This window comes from Schistocerca americana, chromosome 10 (genome assembly GCF_021461395.2).
Source record: "Schistocerca americana isolate TAMUIC-IGC-003095 chromosome 10, iqSchAmer2.1, whole genome shotgun sequence".
Taxonomy (NCBI): Eukaryota; Metazoa; Arthropoda; class Insecta; order Orthoptera; family Acrididae; genus Schistocerca; species Schistocerca americana.
In genome coordinates, this window is record NC_060128.1 from 171,985,939 (window position 1) to 172,005,741 (window position 19,803).

Below are 19,803 nucleotides of genomic sequence, written 5' to 3' on the forward strand. Positions count from 1 at the left end.
ATGTTTGTGTTTCTTTGTGTGTCTATCGACCTGCCAGCGCTTTCGTTCGGTAAGTCACCTCATCTTTGTTTTTATATATAATTTTTCCCACGTGGAATGTTTCCTTCTATTATATTGATTACATTACACTGTTTTTGACTGTGAAAGTTGAAATGTAACCTATTAATATCAAATGCTGAAAATTTAATAAGAATTTGTTCATTTGTGACACCATGTAAGGCAGTGTAATGTTATACTGAAACAAACTAAACTCACCTTTATGGTACTGTGTCATACATATGTATGTTAATAGAGAGCTGAAAAGATTTTGTTAATCACCGACTTGAGTCCGAAGTGAACTGCTATCTCAAAGATGCAGGTTTATCACCAGTCTCCTCAGCATCTCTCACACACTGTATTGATTTAGAAATTGTGAAACTGATTCTTACTATTATTAATAACATTCATGAATAATGTTCAAGATTGAGTCTCACCTAAATTCTCCTTTGGTGAACATCCTTTATTTTTCTTCTGTATTGTACAATACTTTTAGGGTCCAAATAGCTATTTCAAAAGAAAAAAAAATATTGAACACCTTTAACTTCCATCTCCACAACAACATAAAAGATAAAAATTTTGTCCATGTTAATTTCTCTTAGCACTGTCACTTAGCAATGTCTTTGGTTTTCCACATACAAATGCACAAAGAAAATGTTATAGTTTACAGTCTGTTTTTATGCTTTACATGATGTTGGAGGGAGGGTTAGTGATGTGACTGGCATTGTCTCTCTTGTGGATAATCAAAGTTTCAACAAAGGCAATGAAAAGAAAAGTATGGAAAAATAAAAAGTAAACAGTTAAATCGATTTGTAAGGTATTGTGCATTTATTATAACTGATTGGGGTAGTGAACTTTGTCACCTTGAACTGTAAAAAGAATATACAAAATGTATGGTTCATCTCAATTTTCCACTATTTACATTCTAATACTTGTCACACGGATGCTATTGTAAACACAAAAAGATTTTAAAAATATTATAATTTGACGCAGACAAATGGAAACATGGTGGAACTGTTATTTGTCTCCTCAGGCTTTAATGTACAAATCTATAGACATGTAGAGTGAAGTTTGGTGGGAGCAGCAGCATCTCTGCTACCTCCTGTGAGGTAGGCTATTTGAGCCTTGGCAAAGTGCCGCAGGTTGTGGGATGACGCGGCTTGAGGCGGTACAGCAGGTAGTAGGTTGCCCGCAGCTCGCCAGGTAGCAGGCCGGAGAACAATGCGGGCTCCGTCGAGCAGCACTGGTCCACCTGTATATACAGCAGCTACTGGCTCACCAACAACTAGGGGACACTTGGAATGCAGTTTGTTCCTCCGTGATGCTGTCCTTCCACATTCCATCATATATTAATATATGATTATCAACATGTCATGCACATAAAAAGGTGCTTATAACTCTACCAATTAATGTCAAGCCAAATAACTTGGAATGCAGTTTGTTCCTCCATGATGCTGTCCTTCCACATTCCATCATAATATACTAATATATCATTATCAACATGTCATGCATATAAAAAGGTGCTTCTAGCTCTACCAATTAATGTCAAGCCAAATAACTTCTTGCACAATACGCAGAGGTGGACCGATGTGTTATTGGCTTGCTCAATTTGTGAAACTCTTTCTCTTGAATAAATCATCCAGTTTTTCTGAAATTGTAATCATTTGTTTGTCTGCACAACTACATCACAGTACTATAAAATACAAGGGCTGTTCAATAAGGAGTGATCATAATTTTTTTTTTTTTTTTTTTTACAACATGCTTTTACCCATCCTTCCCAAATAATCTCCCATGAATGTGATGCACTTGTCCCAGCATTTCAGCCAGTCTTCAAAGACATGCTGGAAACCATTTTGTGAGAGGTCCTTCAAAATCGCCTCCGCAACCCTCACCACTGCTTTTGATGATCGATAATACCTCCCATGAAGGCGTTTCTTCATGTTGTTGTTGTTGTTGTGGTCTTCAGTCCTGAGACTGGTTTGATGCAGCTCTCCATGCTACTCTATCCTGTGCAAGCTTTTTCATCTCCCAGTACCTACTGCAACCTACATCCTTCTGAATCTGCTTAGTGTATTCATCTCTTGGTCTCCCTCTACGATTTTTACCCTCCACGCTGCCCTCCAATACTAAATTGGTGATCCCTTGATGCCTCAGAACATGTCCTACCAACCGATCCCTTCTTCTGGTCAAGTTGTGCCACAAACTTCTCTTCTCCCCAATCCTATTCAATACTTCCTCATTAGTTATGTGATCTACCCATCTAATCTTTAGCATTCTTCTGTAGCACCACATTTCGAAAGCTTCTATTCTCTTCCTGTCCAAACTGGTTATCGCCCATGTTTCACTTCCATACATGGCTACACTCCATACGAATACTTTCAGAAATGACTTCCTGACACTTAAATCAATACTGGATGTTAACAAATTTCTCTTCTTCAGAAACGCTTTCCTTGCCATTGCCAGCCTACATTTTATATCCTCTCTACTTCGACCATCATCAGTTATTTTGCTCCCCAAATAGCAAAACTCCTTTACTACTTTAAGTGCCTCATTTCCTAATCTAATTCCCTCAGCATCACCCGACTTAATTAGACTACATTCCATTATCCTTGTTTTGCTTTTGTTGATGTTCATCTTATATCCTCCTTTCAAGACACTGTCCATTCCATTCAACTGCTCTTCCAAGTCCTTTGCTGTCTCTGACAGAATTACAATATCATCAGCGAACCTCAAAGTTTTTATTTCTTCTCCATGAATTTTAATACCTACTCCAAATTTTTCTTTTGTTTCCTTTACTGCTTGCTCAATATACAGATTGAACAACATCGGGGAGAGGCTACAACCCTGTCTTACTCCCTTCCCAACCACTGCTTCCCTTTCATGCCCCTCGACTCTTATAACTGCCATCTGGTTTCTGTACAAATTGTAAATAGCCTTTCGCTCCCTGTATTTTACCCCTGCCACCTTTAGAATTTGAAAGAGAGTATTCCAGTCAACATTGTCAAAAGCTTTCTCTAAGTCTACAAATGCTAGAAACGTAGGTTTGCCTTTCCTTAATCTTTCTTCTAAGATAAGTCGTAAGGTCAGTATTGCCTCACGTGTTCCAGTGTTTCTACGGAATCCAAACTGATCTTCCCCGAGGTTGGCTTCTACTAGTTTTTCCATTCGTCTGTAAAGAATTCGTGTTAGTATTTTGCAGCTGTGACTTATTAAGCTGATAGTTCGGTAATTTTCACATCTGTCAACACCTGCTTTCTTTGGGATTGGAATTATTATATTCTTCTTGAAGTCTGAGGGTATTTCGCCTGTTTCATACATCTTGCTCACCAGATGGTAGAGTTTTGTCAGGACTGGCTCTCCCACGGCCGTCAGTAGTTCCAATGGAATATTGTCTACTCCGGGGGCCTTGTTTCGACTCAGGTCTTTCATTGCTCTGTCAAACTCTTCACGCAGTATCATATCTCCCATTTCATCTTCATCTACATCCTCTTCCATTTCCATAATATTGTCCTCAAGTACATCGCCCTTGTATAGACCCTCTATATACTCCTTCCACCTTTCTGCTTTCCCTTCTTTGCTCAGAACTGGGTTTCCATCTGAGCTCTTGATATTCATACAAGTCGTTCTCTTATCTCCAAAGGTCTCTTTAATTTTCCTGTAGGCGGTATCTATCTTACCCCTAGTGATATAGGCCTCTACATCCTTACATTTGTCCTCTAGCCATCCCTGCTTAGCCATTTTGCACTTCCTGTCGATCTCTTTTTTGAGACGTTTGTATTCCTTTTTGCCTGTTTCACTTACTGCATTTTTATATTTTCTCCTTTCATCAATTAAATTCAATATTTCTTCTGTTACCCAAGGATTTCTATTAGCCCTCGTCTTTTTACCTACTTGATCCTCTGCTGCTGTCACTACTTCATCCCTCAAAGCTACCCATTCTTCTTCTACTGTATTTAATTCCCCCATTCCTGTCAATTGCTCCCTTATGCTCTCCCTGAATCTCTGTACAACCTCTGGTTCTTTTAGTTTATCCAGGTCCCATCTCCTTAAATTCCCACCTTTTTGCAGTTTCTTCAGTTTTAATCTACAGGTCATAACCAATAGATTGTGGTCAGAGTCCACATCTGCCCCTGGAAATGTCTTACAATTTAAAACCTGGTTCCTAAATCTCTGTCTTACCATTATATAATCTATCTGATACCTTTTGTATCTCCAGGGTTCTTCCATGTATACAACCTTCTTTCATGATTCTTAAACCAAGTGTTAGCTATGATTATGTTGTGCTCTGTGCAAAATTCTACCAGGCGGCTTCCTCTTTCATTTCTGTCCCCCAATCCATATTCACCTACTATGTTTCCTTCTCTCCCTTTTCCTACACTCGAATTCCAGTCACCCATGACTATTAAATTTTCGTCTCCCTTCACAATCTGAATAATTTTTTTTATTTCATCATACATTTCTTCAATTTCTTCGTCATCTGCAGAGCTAGTTGGCATATAAACTTCTACTACTGTAGTAGGTGTGGGCTTCGTATCTATCTTGGCCACAATAATGCGTTCACTATGCTGTTTGTAGTAGCTTACCCGCATTCCTATTTTCCTATTCATTATTAAACCTACTCCTGCATTACCCCTATTTGATTTTGTGTTTATAACCCTGTAGTCACCTGACCAGAAGTCTTGTTCCTCCTGCCACCGAACTTCACTAATTCCCACTATATCTAACTTCAACCTATCCATTTCCCTTTTTAAATTTTCTAACCTACCTGCCCGATTAAGGGATCTGACATTCCACGCTCCGATCCATAGAACGCCAGTTTTCTTTCTCTTGATAACGACATCCTCTTGAGTAGTCCCCGCCCGGAGATCCGAATGGGGGACTATTTTACCTCCGGAATATTTTACCCAAGAGGACGCCATCATCATGTAATCATACAGTAAAGCTGCATGCCCTCGGGAAAAATTACGGCTGTAGTTTCCCCTTGCTTTCAGCCGTTCGCAGTACCAGCACAGCATGGCCGTTTTGGTTATTGTTACAAGGCCAGATCAGTCAATCATCCAGACTGTTGCCCTTGCAACTACTGAAAAGGCTGCTGCCCCTCTTCAGGAACCACACGTTTGTCTGGCCTCTCAACAGATACCCCTCCGTTGTGGTTGCACCTACGGTACGGCTATCTGTATCGCTGAGGCACGCAAGCCTCCCCACCAACGGCAAGGTCCATGGTTCATGGGGGGGGTCTTCATGTTAGGGAATAGAAAAAAGTCCCATGGGGCTACATCCAGAGTATAGGGAGGGTGAGGGATGCACTTCACGTTGATTTTTGCAAGATATTCAGCAACAACATTGGCAATATGTGACCACACATTATCGTGGTGCAGCATCCAGCCTGCTCCACGAAAATGTCGTCTTTTGTGCCTGATATGGCCTTTCAATGTTTTAAGGATATCCCTGTAGTATTGTCCAGTTACTGATATGTGTGCAGGTTCAACATGCTGATAAACCATTCCATGAATATCAAAGAATGAGATGACCATAACTTTCCCAGCAGAAGCAACCACTTTTGCTTTTTTGGGGGGTTGGTGATGAAGGAGATTTCCACACTGAGCTTTGCTGTTTGCTCTAATGATCAAAATGATGTAGTCAAGTCTCATCAGCAGTGATTACATTTTAAAGAAACTCCAGATCTTCCTCTAACATCAACTTTAACTGCATGCAGACCTGCACGCAAATGTCCTTTTGTTAAGGAATCAACAGTCTTGGAACCCATTGGACACAAATATGTGTCATGTGTAATTTTTCTGTCACCAACATGTGGGTGGTACCCAATGAAATGTTCAGTATCTCAGAAAGTGATCTTCTGTAAGAGCAGTAACTGGAGCACTGGGTCCACCTTTCTTTGAAATTGATTGTCTCCCCTCTTTAAACATTTTAAATCACCTTTGAGCTGTGCTGTAGGGAAGAACAGACTCTCCTTAGGCCTCCTGTAACATTGTACAGGCATCAGCTGAAGATTTGTTGAGGCGAAAGCAGAATTTCAAAGCCACATATTGTTCCTCGTGTGTTACCTCCATTACAGTGGTAGGCGATCCTGAACGTGTCTAGCCTTGCCTCTCACCAGTGGGAGGAGGAGTCCCAACAGCGAAACTACTACAGTGTGTTTGTTGCACATTAAGCTAACAGAATATCCTAAGATTAAATTTTAGCATGAGAAATTATGACCATAAAAAAATTATGATCATTCTTTATTGAACAGCCCTTGTACATGTACTGATTTCTGTCCCATTTAGATAATTCCTTCATGGTGCCTCCCTTTTTTGTTTTGTTTTAGAGTGTATAATGAAAGAAATCTGAGAAGGTAGAGGCAATACATAAAATTTAAAGAAATGGTGTGACCTGGTGATTTATATATAGTACTGTGACTTAGCAATGTCTGAATGGAATGTTCTGACAGTATACTCACTCTCTTGCCCTGAAGGACGTCCTCCATGAGTGCCTCTGGTGGCACCTCGTAGAATGCACACAGGCCGTAGTCGTCCTTGGCTATGAAGAACTGCCCACCCACTGCTGCCATACACAGCACTGCACACAGACACACCTGTTGGCTGCTGTTTGTGATGTTCAAGCAGTAAATAAGAAAATACTTCCTAACCAGTGGCCCAGGTTTTGGGGACGTTTCCTTTGTAGTAAGGGAAGTGATGAAAATGGAAATTCCCTCACAAATATTCACATTCCTGCCTCACTGGGACCTACAACAGGCCTTGTCTCAAATAGACCAAGTACCATTTGGTGTAGAGGACATGGGCATCCACAGAAATTTATTCAACAAGCAGCAACATCCCAAAAGTTCAATTTTTGATACTACTGGCTACTTGAGTCTGAGAATGTGATGTGCTGCACAAAATTAATTTTACAGGAGGTAAACAATGCTTACTGTATCTTAAACGTTTGGTGGTTACCCAGTCAATATTTCTTTTAAGGCAAGTTACTGCTATACTTCAAAGGGAAGCATATTTCATATAGGTATATCCAAGATACATGTTTTTATATTATTAACTAGCTGTATCCAGTCATGCATTGCGGTGCCCAGTCTGGTTAAATGGAAAAATAGAAAGCATATCCTAATTTCCTCCTCCTCTTCCTTGTCTCTGTCCATCTCCTCTTCCCCCTTTCTTTGTCTATCTCATCTTCCTTCCCTCTCTCTCTGTCCATCACATCCTCCCCTCACTCCATCTCCTCTGCCACCTCCTTCTGCCTCCTCCTTTTTGCGCTCTATGACAATTTCCTTCCACCTCTCTGTCCATCTCCTCTTCCCCTCTCTCTGAACTTCAGCCTTGTTTAATTTTACTGCAAATTTAGATTCTGAAGTAACACAGTATTGTTTAACATTTGAAGTAAATTGGTCAAGAACTTTTCGACATTTTTGTTAACAATTTTTCCATTTATATATTACATATACAGTGATATATTAAACAAGGTTTGGTATGTAGGACATCTGCAACTGAGAGGCATGATAATTAATTTACAGAGATCTGCTTCAGTAGTACAACTGAATCGGATCTCTCTAATTTAGTTATACATTAGATATGACACTTCAGTACATATATAAAAACACACACATACTCCAATGCAACATTGTGTCAGAACTTCAAGTTAATCATGTAACTAATTTTCGGGTTTTGCGAGCACAAACATATGCAGCTTGAATTTTTATTTAAAAAGATATGTACATGGATGTAGGAAACCTTCAAAAACAGCCTTAAAATTGGTACATAGGAGCAACTCTTAACAGCCTAACACTCAAACCAAATGGTCCAAAGATTTGCCAAGTTATTGTGTAGACATGACAGCTTGACCTCATAGCTCGCAACACCATGGCTGAATATCATGCAGTGTTGCTTCCCATATAGTTTAAGAAGATCCAGTTACATTTGACCTTGATACTTCATCCTTTTTTCCTTTCATTAAGCACAGAAATTTGTATTTTGTTCTGGATTTTGGACCACAGATGAAATTACATGAATGCACCTACACTGTGCATCATACAGTACAGAAAGACCATATTCCTCACTCTCTACTACAATTTCTCTAATGCATAAAACTGAATAAAGTCACAGCAAGCCACGATAGATGACATGTAAGCATAGTATAGAGATTAAGATGTGGACACACAAAGGGGCTGTTCTCATGGGAATAGGGGATTGGTGTCAGACAGGTACATTACAGCCATGTTTATACTGTGCTAGGTGTTGGAAGCGTCCATTTCTGTAACTTATTAAGGGCTGTACAAGGAAACAGTAGAGAAAAGAAAAGGTAGGGCATTCTGTTTTGGCAATGTTCTGGAAAGGTTCACATCCTCCAAGGTTACAAAACAAATTCGAAATCACAGGCATGACAAGAAAACTGTACAATCTTCCATGAACAACCTGACAACCAAACAATTTAGTATTTACTAAAGCCACTGTGTTAACCCTTGCATGTGGCTGAGTAGGATCTGGGAAGACGTGAGAATTTTGAAATTAATAAAAAGTCTACCAGAGGTTCTAGGAGGGTGCTCACCCCTCCCCCCCCCCCCCCATCCCCCCCTCCCCCCCTTCCCTTCCTTGTGAACACCAATGGTAGAGAACGAAATTTAAAAAAAATTCTTGGCAAATATTAAAACTGAGTATAAGGACATGTTAGGGAGGCAGATGTCAGTATTGCTTCCTAAGAAGGCAAGATGAAAGCTTGGCAGTCTGCAATGATGTCACCATCATTAACACTGTCAACCAGCTGTCTATTTGAATGCAGCAAAGAATCTATTTTCTCCATTTGCTATGAGTCACCCTCCGATGTGGTATTAAAAATAAAAAATCAATACTTTACTCATGAGTAGTATTGCAATATTCATAATAGCACCAAAAGAAAAGTATTGATACTATGAGATGCTGATATTTACTTAATACACAAAAATGAATATTACAAAAAAATTCACAGTCTGTGAGCATATATTAATGTCAGCTATTTGCAACACCTGAAAATTTGTGGTGGACCAGGAATCAAATCCAGATCTCCCACTTATTGCAAGAAGTCACCTTAACCATCAGAATGAAAAAATTATAACACACTTCTTGGAAATCCAAATGGCATACTGAACCCCTGAGTAGTCATAATTGGGTGATATATTATAGTGATTCAGTAAATGGTCTTGGCAATCATCTGGATAGTCAATTATAATGACAAGGAAAGGCACCTGTTACATATTTTTTTCAACGTCTTTCTCTGTGTGGTTTAGATGTCCTATTTTTATGATTGCTGCAGCTTAAGTGCAATAGTGGTGGCTGTCACCAAAGTGCACATTTGGCTGACTGAAGCACTTCTGTGAGAGAAGGAGACATCTTGTATGACATAGTTGGTCACTCTGGAAGGCACCCCAGTTCTTGGTATTTAGTTTTTTTATATATAAATAAAGTACCGTATTTACTCGAATCTAAGCCGCACTTTTTTTCCGGTTTTTGTAATCCAAAAAACCGTGTGCGGCTTAGAATCGAGTGCAAAGTATGCAGAAGTTCTGAAAAATGTTGGTAGGTGCCGCCACAACTAACTTCTGCCGTCTAATATATGTAGCTTGTAGCACTAGGCAGGCATGCTTTGCAGGCACAAAGATAAATACTGGCGTCAAAACCTATCTGTCAGTAAATAAATTAAAAGAAAAGGTAGAAGAATGTAAACATTATGCCGCGTATTCTTTCATGTTTGCTGCTATCTCATTTAAATCCTGTCTGCGTAATAAACTACGAAACTAGAGTGAGACAACAGCAAACGCGGAAGAATATACATATTATGTAATGTTTATATTCGTATTATTCTTATGCTGAATAGTGATACAGTCATAAATGAAGCACGAATCTAGGATGACTAACATCTGTGCAGAATGTAATGTACTAAAGAGGCGTCTCCCAATATTTTCCAACGGAGAAGAATTTTCGCTAAAGTCAATTCTATCATACGCCGTCTATTATTTGGTTCTTGTTGATCATTATCAAAGAAAGCAGCAGTGTAAGTAACAACAAATAGCAGTCTCTTGCCGTTGTTTCGGTTAGAGACAATTCCTCTCTTTTATTTTATTGTAAGCGGCGGTAGCGTGCACGAAAGCGAGCCATGCCGCGAGCAGCGACAGGCCGTAAACACGCACTATCAGAATGCGACAAACAATGCACGACACAGTACAGTAATGCATTTTCAGCTTAGAGTGACGCAAACACCTATAACAAAGAGAACGGCACTTATCAGGTCAAAGCAAAATAAGCAATCGATTCAAACCAGACGAAGCACGTGAAAAAGGAACGGTACCCGTATAAATACGGACGGAGCACCTGACGTATAGCAATGGCTACCTGGTAAAGCTTAAGTGCTAAGCTTACGACTCGAACCAAACTACTGTAGCTGTATCGTGATTTATTCGACCTAAATTGTGTCTCGTGTTACAATGGACCAACTTTGTTTCCATTTGGAGGTACGGCCTAAAACTTTTCTCTCCCCTCGAATTTAGAGTCTCAAATTTCACGTGCGGCTTAGATTCGGGAAATTTTTTTTTCCTTTATTTCGTTCTCATTTTTCAGGTGCGGCTCAGATTCGAGTGCGGCTTAGATTCGAGTAAATACGGTAGTTGCTTCTTCATATCTGATGGTGGTGGTGGTGCTTGTAAAAGATTATAGATCATTGTTTTAGAACATAAAACCAGTGACCTACCTTGCATTTTATACTTAGCACAGCACCTGGGGTGCCCTGTAGCACTGTTTATTATCATGATATGGTATATACATGATTCAAATAAATACTTCTTGATGGACCTTCCGCCATCTTGGATCATCCATGTTTGATTATGGTGTCATGTTTTATCTGTCATCTTGGAAAATTCTGGGAAATGTGCAGGTTGCACTGTTATCCCAAACCAATTAGGTGGTGCCCCATTCCCCAATTTTGTATTTCCTGCAATCTGCACCTCATCCAATTGGCATAGAAGGGAGGAGGAGAGCTGACGGGGTGAGGTTGTTGGGGAGAAGTGGATAGAGGAGATCTGACAACAATGCAGGCTGCACTGAAACTGGCTTTATTCCAATGCTTAAGGGTACCTATTTGCAAAGGAAAAAAGGGCATTGCAAAGCATGTCAGGCACAGTTAGTCTTCCATAAAATATTGGATACTCTCTAGTACAATCTCTCAATCTCTGTTTTCAAACTCTATCTATAATAAAGAAAGATAGTCGATTTCCACTAGCTTTAAAGAGAAAAATAAAAGTGTTGCAAAAAGGTGTCTCATGCATGGAGCAGATATTCAACCTCAAGAGCAGTTTGAAAACAAGAGCAGAAAGCTGCCAGAACACAACAGTAACATTTTTGTTGATTTCAAAAAGGCATAAGTCTTGAGTGACAGTGTGAGGGAACCATTGTCCTTACTTAAGAGATAACCATTTTACTTGCATCAGTTGAGGATACGCCAAGAATCGATAGTCAAATGCTGAGAGCACCCAGCCAATGATATTGTTATCAGTGAGATGTAACTGAGTCAGTGAGTGTCTTGATGCAATGGTGTAGTGGGAGGAGGAATATTGTACTGGCTGAGTGTGTGTCCCCATTGCCATAGGTTGGCCCCCAACAAATGTAAGAAACATACTGAACAGTGACAAAGTGTGTTTACCGAAAGGCGATTATTAGTATGCAGTGCTGACAGTACGTGTTGTTTCTACCGCACCAGCCAATGGACTGCAGAAAGTGTAATGTGTGCAGATTATTATGGCAGTGTGTGATGATATTTGAATGTATTTGAACTGTGCTGAGATTAGCTGTGAGAAGATGAGTATGTCAATAGTAGTAACTGTTTCCTGTTGTGTTTAATGAGGATATATTGCTTGACATAGTGCATATTTTTGCGTCTTTAATTACTGTTAAGTCTTCTCTCCTTGAAATGGTATTATTGAGCAGCCAAAATCCAATTTAAACAACTTCCGCAGCTGTTAAAACCAATTAGCACTTGTTCATTAGGTCACTGCCATTAAAATAAAGGTTAGGCTGCTATATTATTAAATTGCTGAAAATGGTAAATTTAATGAGGCAGTTTCAACAAACAAACGTTATTTACTATTTTAGAAGAGATTGGAATTGATAGAAAGCCAATGTTAATTATAAAACTGACACCACTAATTACAAAGTCGCGTTTATTATGTACAAATACAATGTATCAAATAATGTTTCCAAAGCAAATTAACATTTCCAGTCTGTTTATGGATTTTTTTTTACTGTTGCCCACTGTGCTCACCACTAATGCTCAGGGTGCCCCACGATGATGCGGGTAGAGGGGACATTTCCACATCACTTTGCTGTCAGTTATTCTGTTTGTAGTTTTAATCAGAACAAAATGGGTAAATTAATGTAGATACTATATGGCATTGGCTTTCTACATGACATGAAATTAACCCACTATTCTAAAACAAAACAAAAAAAGATGTGTCCACTGTGTGCTAGTGTCCCCTATAGAGGGATTGGATTTTGCAACCCTTGGGCAATTTGGACTACTCTGACTTGCAGCAGAATGCCTCACAGAAGATGTGCAGATATTGTTCACAAGTAAGAAAAGTCTTCATCACCATTTTGTGACTGTGGCGCTTAATGCCGATAGTTGCTCATACTGATTCAACATGACCTGCAAGTGCCTATCAGGATCCTTTCAAAGATTTCCTGATAGTGAACAGTTGAATAAGACCCTGATCATTCATTTTTAACTACTGTCATTTATATTACACCAGTAAACCCCTGATTCTTTAAAAAAGTGAACTACCACATATAAAATATCTTCAATGTCTGATTACTTTACATATGAGTTAATGTGTTAAATACTTGTCTATAAGTATGTAAATGAGAAAAACTTTAGAAAATGTTTGAGTTATGCTTAAAGTTTGTTCGAAGTCATTAAGTGCTCGCATTCTCAAATATTTGCGCACTGTCAGATACGCTTCTTCCAGACAAACATCCTGTTTCTAAGTGTAATACTTGTCTTATTGTGTTAAATATTTAATATAATATTATGCCTCTTAATGAGCATTTTAAATGTTTAAATTCAGCCAATAATTACATGAATATTGAAAATCGAATTTTTGTTGCCCCAACACTGCAGCTGGTACCAAGTTCCAGGAAAGCATTTTAGAAATAACGCTACAGATTACAGTGTTAAAAAAATAAATTTAAAAACAAATGTGGTGCCCCTCCACACCCACACTGACATGATGGTCAACACAAAGGAAGGTCTACAGCCATCTCTGCACATTGTGTAGTTTTCTCTAAGTGAGCTGGTCGCTGTGGCCGAGTGGTTCTCGGCCCTTCAGTCCGGAACTGTGCTACTGCTACGGTGGCAGGTTCGAATCCTGCCTCGGGCATGGATGTGTGTGTCGTCCTTAGGTTAGTTAGGTTTAAGTAGTTCTAAGTCTAGGAGACTGATGATCTCAAATGCTAAGTCCCATAGTGCTTAGAGCCATTTGAACCATCTCTAAGTGAGGTCTTGCAGGATGTGGGTACTGCAATGTTTTGTGTACATCTGGTTATGATTAATGATTAATATGCACTAATCTAGAGACAGATTGGGTCAAAAGTTGAATGAAGGGTATCCATTCAAAGGGCAGAGGAAAAAGTATCAAGGCAAAAGCCAAGGAATCCAGTGTCCAATGTATTGGACACAACATTTTTACATATTCTATACCAGCAAATGACGTCATTCACCTTAGAGCCCTGGGACCTCTTTAGTGGACATCTGTCCTTTTGTGTTTAATACTTTTTGCTACCCTCTATCATTGGAATCGTGCACTACATCAGAAAACAGTCCAGATAGTAGGCCTATTGCAAAGTGCTTCAAGTGAGTCATAGTTATGTATTAATTACTAGGAGATAGTATTGTATGTAGAAGATAGTGTATTATGAACACACAATGCTTTTTTGGTCAATACTTTAGTCTAGTGATATAATTTAGAAGCATCAACTGTCAATAATTTACACCATTTTCTACAGGTTTGGCTGTTGTTAGATGTGAGGTTCTGTTTTGTGCAGCATATTTTGAGTGCTGTATAATAACTTTAAGCTATTTAGAATATATTACTAATTATTCATATATTTAAAAACAAAGATGATGTGACTTACCATACGAAAGCGCTGGCAGGTCGATAGAAACACAAACAGACACATACATACACACAAAATTCAAGCTTTCGCAACAAACTGTTGCCTCATCAGGAAAGAGGGAAGGAGAGGGAAAGACGGAAGGATGTGGGTTTTAAGGGAGAGGGTAAGGAGTCATTCCAATCCCGGGAGCGGAAAGACTTACCTTAGGGGGAAAAAAGGACGGGTATACACTCGCACACACACACATATCCATCCACACATATACAGACACAAGCAGTCTGTATATGTGTGGATGGACACGCGTGTGTGTGCGAGTGCACACCCATCCCTCCACCCCCCCCCTCCCCCAAGGCAAGTCCCCCTGCTCCCAGGATCGGTACGACCCCCCACCCTCTCCCCAAAAACCCATATCCCCTCGTCATTCCCTCCCCCCTCACGAGGCAACAGTTTGCCGCGAAAGCCCGAATCCCGCGTGCGTGCCTGTGTCCGTCCGTGTGTCCATCGACCCGCCAGCGCCTTCGCCCGGTAAGTCACATTATCCCCGCTTCCAGATATATCCCTCCCACGTGGAATGCCTCCCTAAGAAAGATGATGAAACTTACCAAACAAAAGCGCTGGCAGGTCGATAGACACACAAACAAACACAAACATACACACAAAATTCTAGCTTTCGCAACCAATGGTTGCCTCGTCAGGAAAGAGGGAAGGAGAAGGAAAGACAAAAGGATATGGGTTTTAAGGGAGAGGGTAAGGAGTCATTCCAATCCTGGGAGCGGAAAGACTTACCTTAGGGGGAAAAAAGGACAGGTATACACTCGCACACACACACATATTCATCCACACATACACAGACACAAGCAGACATTTGTAAAGGCAAAGAGTTTGGGCAGAGATGTCAGTCGGGGCAGATGTACAGAGGCAAAGATGAAGTTGAAAGACAGGTGAGGTATGAGCGGCGGCAAATTGAAATTAGAAATTAGCGGAGATTGAGGCCTGGCGGATAGCGAGAAGAAAGGATATGCTGAAGGGCAAGTTCCCATCTCCGGAGTTCTGACAGGTTGGTGTTAGTGGGAAGTATCCAGATAACCCGGACGGTGTAACACTGTGCCAAGATGTTGTCCATTCGCATGAATGGACACAGGAAGACAGTGTTTGTTGGTAATGAGGATCACCCTGTGGCTAAACATGCCTTGGTGCACGGCCAGCACATCTTGGCACAGTGTTACACCGTCCGGGTTATCTGGATACTTCCCACTAACACCAACCTGTCAGAACTCCGGAGATGGGAACTTGCCCTTCAGCATATCCTTTCTTCTCGCTATCCGCCAGGCCTCAATCTCCGCTAATTTCTAATTTCAATTTGCCGCCGCTCATACCTCACCTGTCTTTCAACTTCATCTTTGCCTCTGTACATCTGCCCCGACTGACATCTCTGCCCAAACTCTTTGCCTTTACAAATGTCTGCTTGTGTCTGTGTATGTGTGGATGGATATGTGTGTGTGTGCGAGTGTATACCTGTCCTTTTTTCCCCCTAAGGTAAGTCTTTCCGCTCCCGGGATTGAATGACTCCTTACCCTCTCCCTTAAAACCCATATCCTCTTGTCTTTCCTTCTCCTTCCCTCTTTCCTGACGAGGCAACCATTGGTTGCGAAAGCTAGAATTTTGTGTGTATGTTTGTGTTTGTTTGTGTGTCTATCGACCTGCCAGCGCTTTTGTTTGGTAAGTTTCATCATCTTTCTTTTTAGATATATTTTTCCCACGTGGAATGTTTCCCTCTATTATATATATATATATATATATATATATATATATATATATATATATATATATATATATATATATATATATATATATATATATATATATATATATAGTAGAGGGAAACATTCCACGTAGGAAATATATATCTAAAAACAAAGATGATGTGACTTACCAAATGAAAGTGTTGGCAGGTCGACAGACACACAAACAAACACAAACATACACACAAAATTCAAGCTTTCGCAACAAACTGTTGCTTCATCAGGAAAGAGGGAAGGAGAGGGAAAGACGAAAGGATGTGGGTTTTAAGGGAGAGGGTAAGGAGTCATTCCAATCCCGGGAGCGGAAAGACTTACCTTAGGGGGAAAAAAGGACGGGTATACACTCGCACACACACACACACACACATATCCATCCACACATATACAGACACAAGCAGACATATTTAAAGACAAAGAGTTTGGGCAGAGATGTCAGTCGAGGGGGAAGTGCAGAGGCAAAGATGATGTTGAATGACAGGTGAGGCATGAGTGTTGGCAACTTGAAATTAGCAGAGATTGAGGCCTGGTGGGTAACAGGAAGAGAGGATATATTGAAGAGCAAGTTCCCATCTCCGGAGTTCGGATAGAGATGGGAACGCAAGCACGCGGGACTCAGGCTTTCGCGGCAAACTGTTGCCTCGTCGGGGGGGAGGGAAGGACGAGGGGATGTGGGTTTTGGGGGGGAGGGTGGGGGGTCGTTCCGGTCCCGGGAGCGGGGGGACTTGCCGTGGGGGGGGGGGGGGGGGGGGGGGGGGGGGGGAGGGACGGGTGTGTACTCGCACACACGCGTGTGTCCATCCACACATATACAGACTGCTTGTGTCTGTATATGTGTGGATGGATATGTGTGTGTGTGTGCGAGTGTATACCCGTCCTTTTTTCCCCCTAAGGTAAGTCTTTCCCCTCCCAGGATTGGAATGACTCCTTACCCTCTCCCTTAAAACCCACATCCTTTCGTCTTTACCTCTCCTTCCCCCTTTCCTGATGAGGCAACAGTTTGTTGCGAAAGCTTGAATTTTGTGTGTATGTATGTGTCTGTTTGTGTTTCTATCGACCTGCCAGCGCTTTCGTATGGTAAGTCACGTCATCTTTGTTTTTAAATATATTTTTCCCGCGTGGAATTTTTCCCTCTATTATATTACTAATTCTTAAGTTACATTTTTAGCAGAAATCAAAATTCTATACTTTTTTTAAATTAGTCATATTATGTGTGAACAGTTAAGCCATATCTTGTCAGTCATGCACCATCTTATACCTAGAAATAGAGGAATGGGTTTTATCATGCAACAAGTGACACTTGCAAATGAACTGAGTTTCATTAACGTCTTAACAATTTTACCTGTCTTGAAAATGGAAATTTGTATTAGTTTCCACAAGCTTCAACTTCAAAATGTTGTTAACTTGTAACTTGTTTTCATAATACTAATGGTTAATTTGATTTCACTTACTGATCATTGGTGTGTTGTAGAGTAATAATGAAACACATAAGAAACTAAATACAGTATAGACAAGATTTTCTCAATTTCAGTGCTTTTAAATTCCAACAGAATATTTGTTACAAGGAACATGATCATGATGTACTCCTGAACATGTTTTTTCATCTTGAAAAACCTTAATTTTCTGGAGTAATTTTTGCAATTTCGAAAGCAACTGCAGTGCATGAAAAGTGTACACCGTAATTTAAAAATGGAATAAGGAATTATGTTAAACTTCTATTACAAAGCTGACTAAATGCAAAACTCTGTTAAGTTCTATGAGATACAATATTACCATTACAATATGAACATTTTATGTCACTAAAAAAAAGATAATAATAATAATTACAAAGTAAGGAGCAGTCAAATGAAACCGAGAGAGATGTGAAAAAGTAAGCTAAGTGTCTGAAGTAGTAATCGCCATGATTGTTAATACATTTATCCCATTGTGAGACAAGACTCTAAATGCCTTAATGGAAAAATATTTGTGGTTGCCTGGGTTGTACCCAGGCATGGACCTCTTAATCCAAAGCAAATTGACAGCCACAAATGTCTTTCTTCAAGGCTGCTGAGGTTGTTTTAAGTACTCTGCAGAAGTTTTGCAGGGTAGCCCTTACACATCCTCCATACAGCACAGATCTCTCCCCATGTGATTTCCATGTTTTTGAAGACCTGAAGAAAGGCACTCGTGGCCATCAATTTGCTTCAGATGAGGATGTATATACCTGGTTACAATCATGATTCCGTAGGCAAGCACAAATCATTTTGCACAACTTGTCTCACAGTGGAATAAATGTATTAATAGTTACGGCAATTATTTGAGAAATAATGATCATTCCACTTTCTTTTTTCTGTTTGTGTCATTTTCATTTGACTGTCAATAATATAACAAGAAAATGCTTACTGTGTAGATTAGTTTAAAGTAAGAGGCACAAAACTATGAAGATACTCAAGTTGTTATGTTATTGTCAAAAATTCCTCACATCAGGACTCAATGGGAATATTTTTTATCAAGCAAAGTGTAGTGGAGGCGCTGATAGAATGTCTGTTTGTGACCCATTACTTTCTTACAAATTTCACATGAGCAATGACTCATTCCTCTTTTGCTTCATAACATACAATATAAGACAATGAAATTTTTTTGGGTACATTGTCCTGTAATGTGCGTTGCATTTTGAGGTTTTTATTGGTAAGACATGTGGAAGTTGGCTTATACTTAGCTTTAATTATAGATAACAGAAAGCTGTTAGATTTAACCAAAACAGACATCCTGGACTTGCTAGAATAAGGAGCTGTGTTTGATATTAGTATCAGTATGTCAGAAATGATGGATATGGGTGGAATGATTTGGTTGATCAGTTGACTGTACTGCACAGAGTCTGTATTAGATGCTGCAACTGCAGTGAAACATGTTTGGGTTAAAAAACAAAAATTGTGTTTTGCTAAAGGTTGCACCCTATCCAAAAGCAAACATATTGTTAAAGCAAACATGGAAAAAAAGAGCTTCAACCCCAAGATGACGCTAAGATTGTTGATGCATCCTACTGACTTTGCTTTAATTGACAGCTGGTTAGAATAGCACAAACAATGTTCACAAAATCAAATTCAAGCTAACAAATTAACTAGACATACTGCATTTTTGATCATGTATAGCAGAAAGTCATGTGAGACCACGGACAAATAAAAGAGGAAAGGAGGTACACCTAGCAATCAAGAACCTGAAAATACCTTTGACTGGAAAAGACCCAGAGCAGAAAAACTACCTGCATTAAATATACAATGTCATGGTGTTAATCACCTCCCAAAAGTACATTGGTGCAAAGATGGATGTATATGCAAAAACACTTTCTGCAAGATAAATAAAAAATGCTATATTCAAAATCCAATGCCCACTCTTGCCTAAGAAAGAATGTATACTGCTTTGTGGCTTTTCACATGAAGTGAATGTGCAAAAAAAGTTTGTATCTGTTCGTTGTAGTTACTAATTGTTATCTATATGCTAATACAACTATAAACAAAGGGTGTTTATAAATTAGTCATACAAAAGTAACATTTAATTGTGAAAAAGGTAAATAACAAATAACTTATAGAAATGTTAGACACATTGCTAAATGCAGTCTATCTTCAATTATTTTTTTTTATAAATGACCAATGTGGTTACCTTTTGCAACACAACAAATGACTCAATCTGTAATCAGTTTCCTGCCTAGTCCTATGAAACAAGTCTTGATGTATGGTGGCAGCTGTTTGTGTTATCCATTGCCACAGCTGTTGATGTTTCCCAGAAGCGGAGGAATTTATTGTCTCTAAACTCTAGTAGCAGATCTGGATTCATTGAAATCATAA

At 39.6% G+C, this 19,803-nt stretch overlaps 1 protein-coding gene across 1 annotated transcript in view; it reads right to left on the reverse strand.

Annotated features, from left to right (window-relative positions):
• Positions 1–1,150: 1,150 nt before the first annotated feature.
• The window catches only part of LOC124552350 (glycoprotein-N-acetylgalactosamine 3-beta-galactosyltransferase 1-like), a 53,993-nt gene continuing 35,340 nt past the window's right edge, over positions 1,151–19,803 (reverse strand). Inside the window, exons 5-6 of the mRNA XM_047126618.1 lie at positions 6,497–6,615; positions 1,151–1,288 (exon numbers count right to left, since the gene is read on the reverse strand). Coding sequence (XP_046982574.1) covers positions 1,151–1,288; positions 6,497–6,615 — 257 coding nt within the window. The remainder of the gene's footprint in view (positions 1,289–6,496; positions 6,616–19,803) is intronic.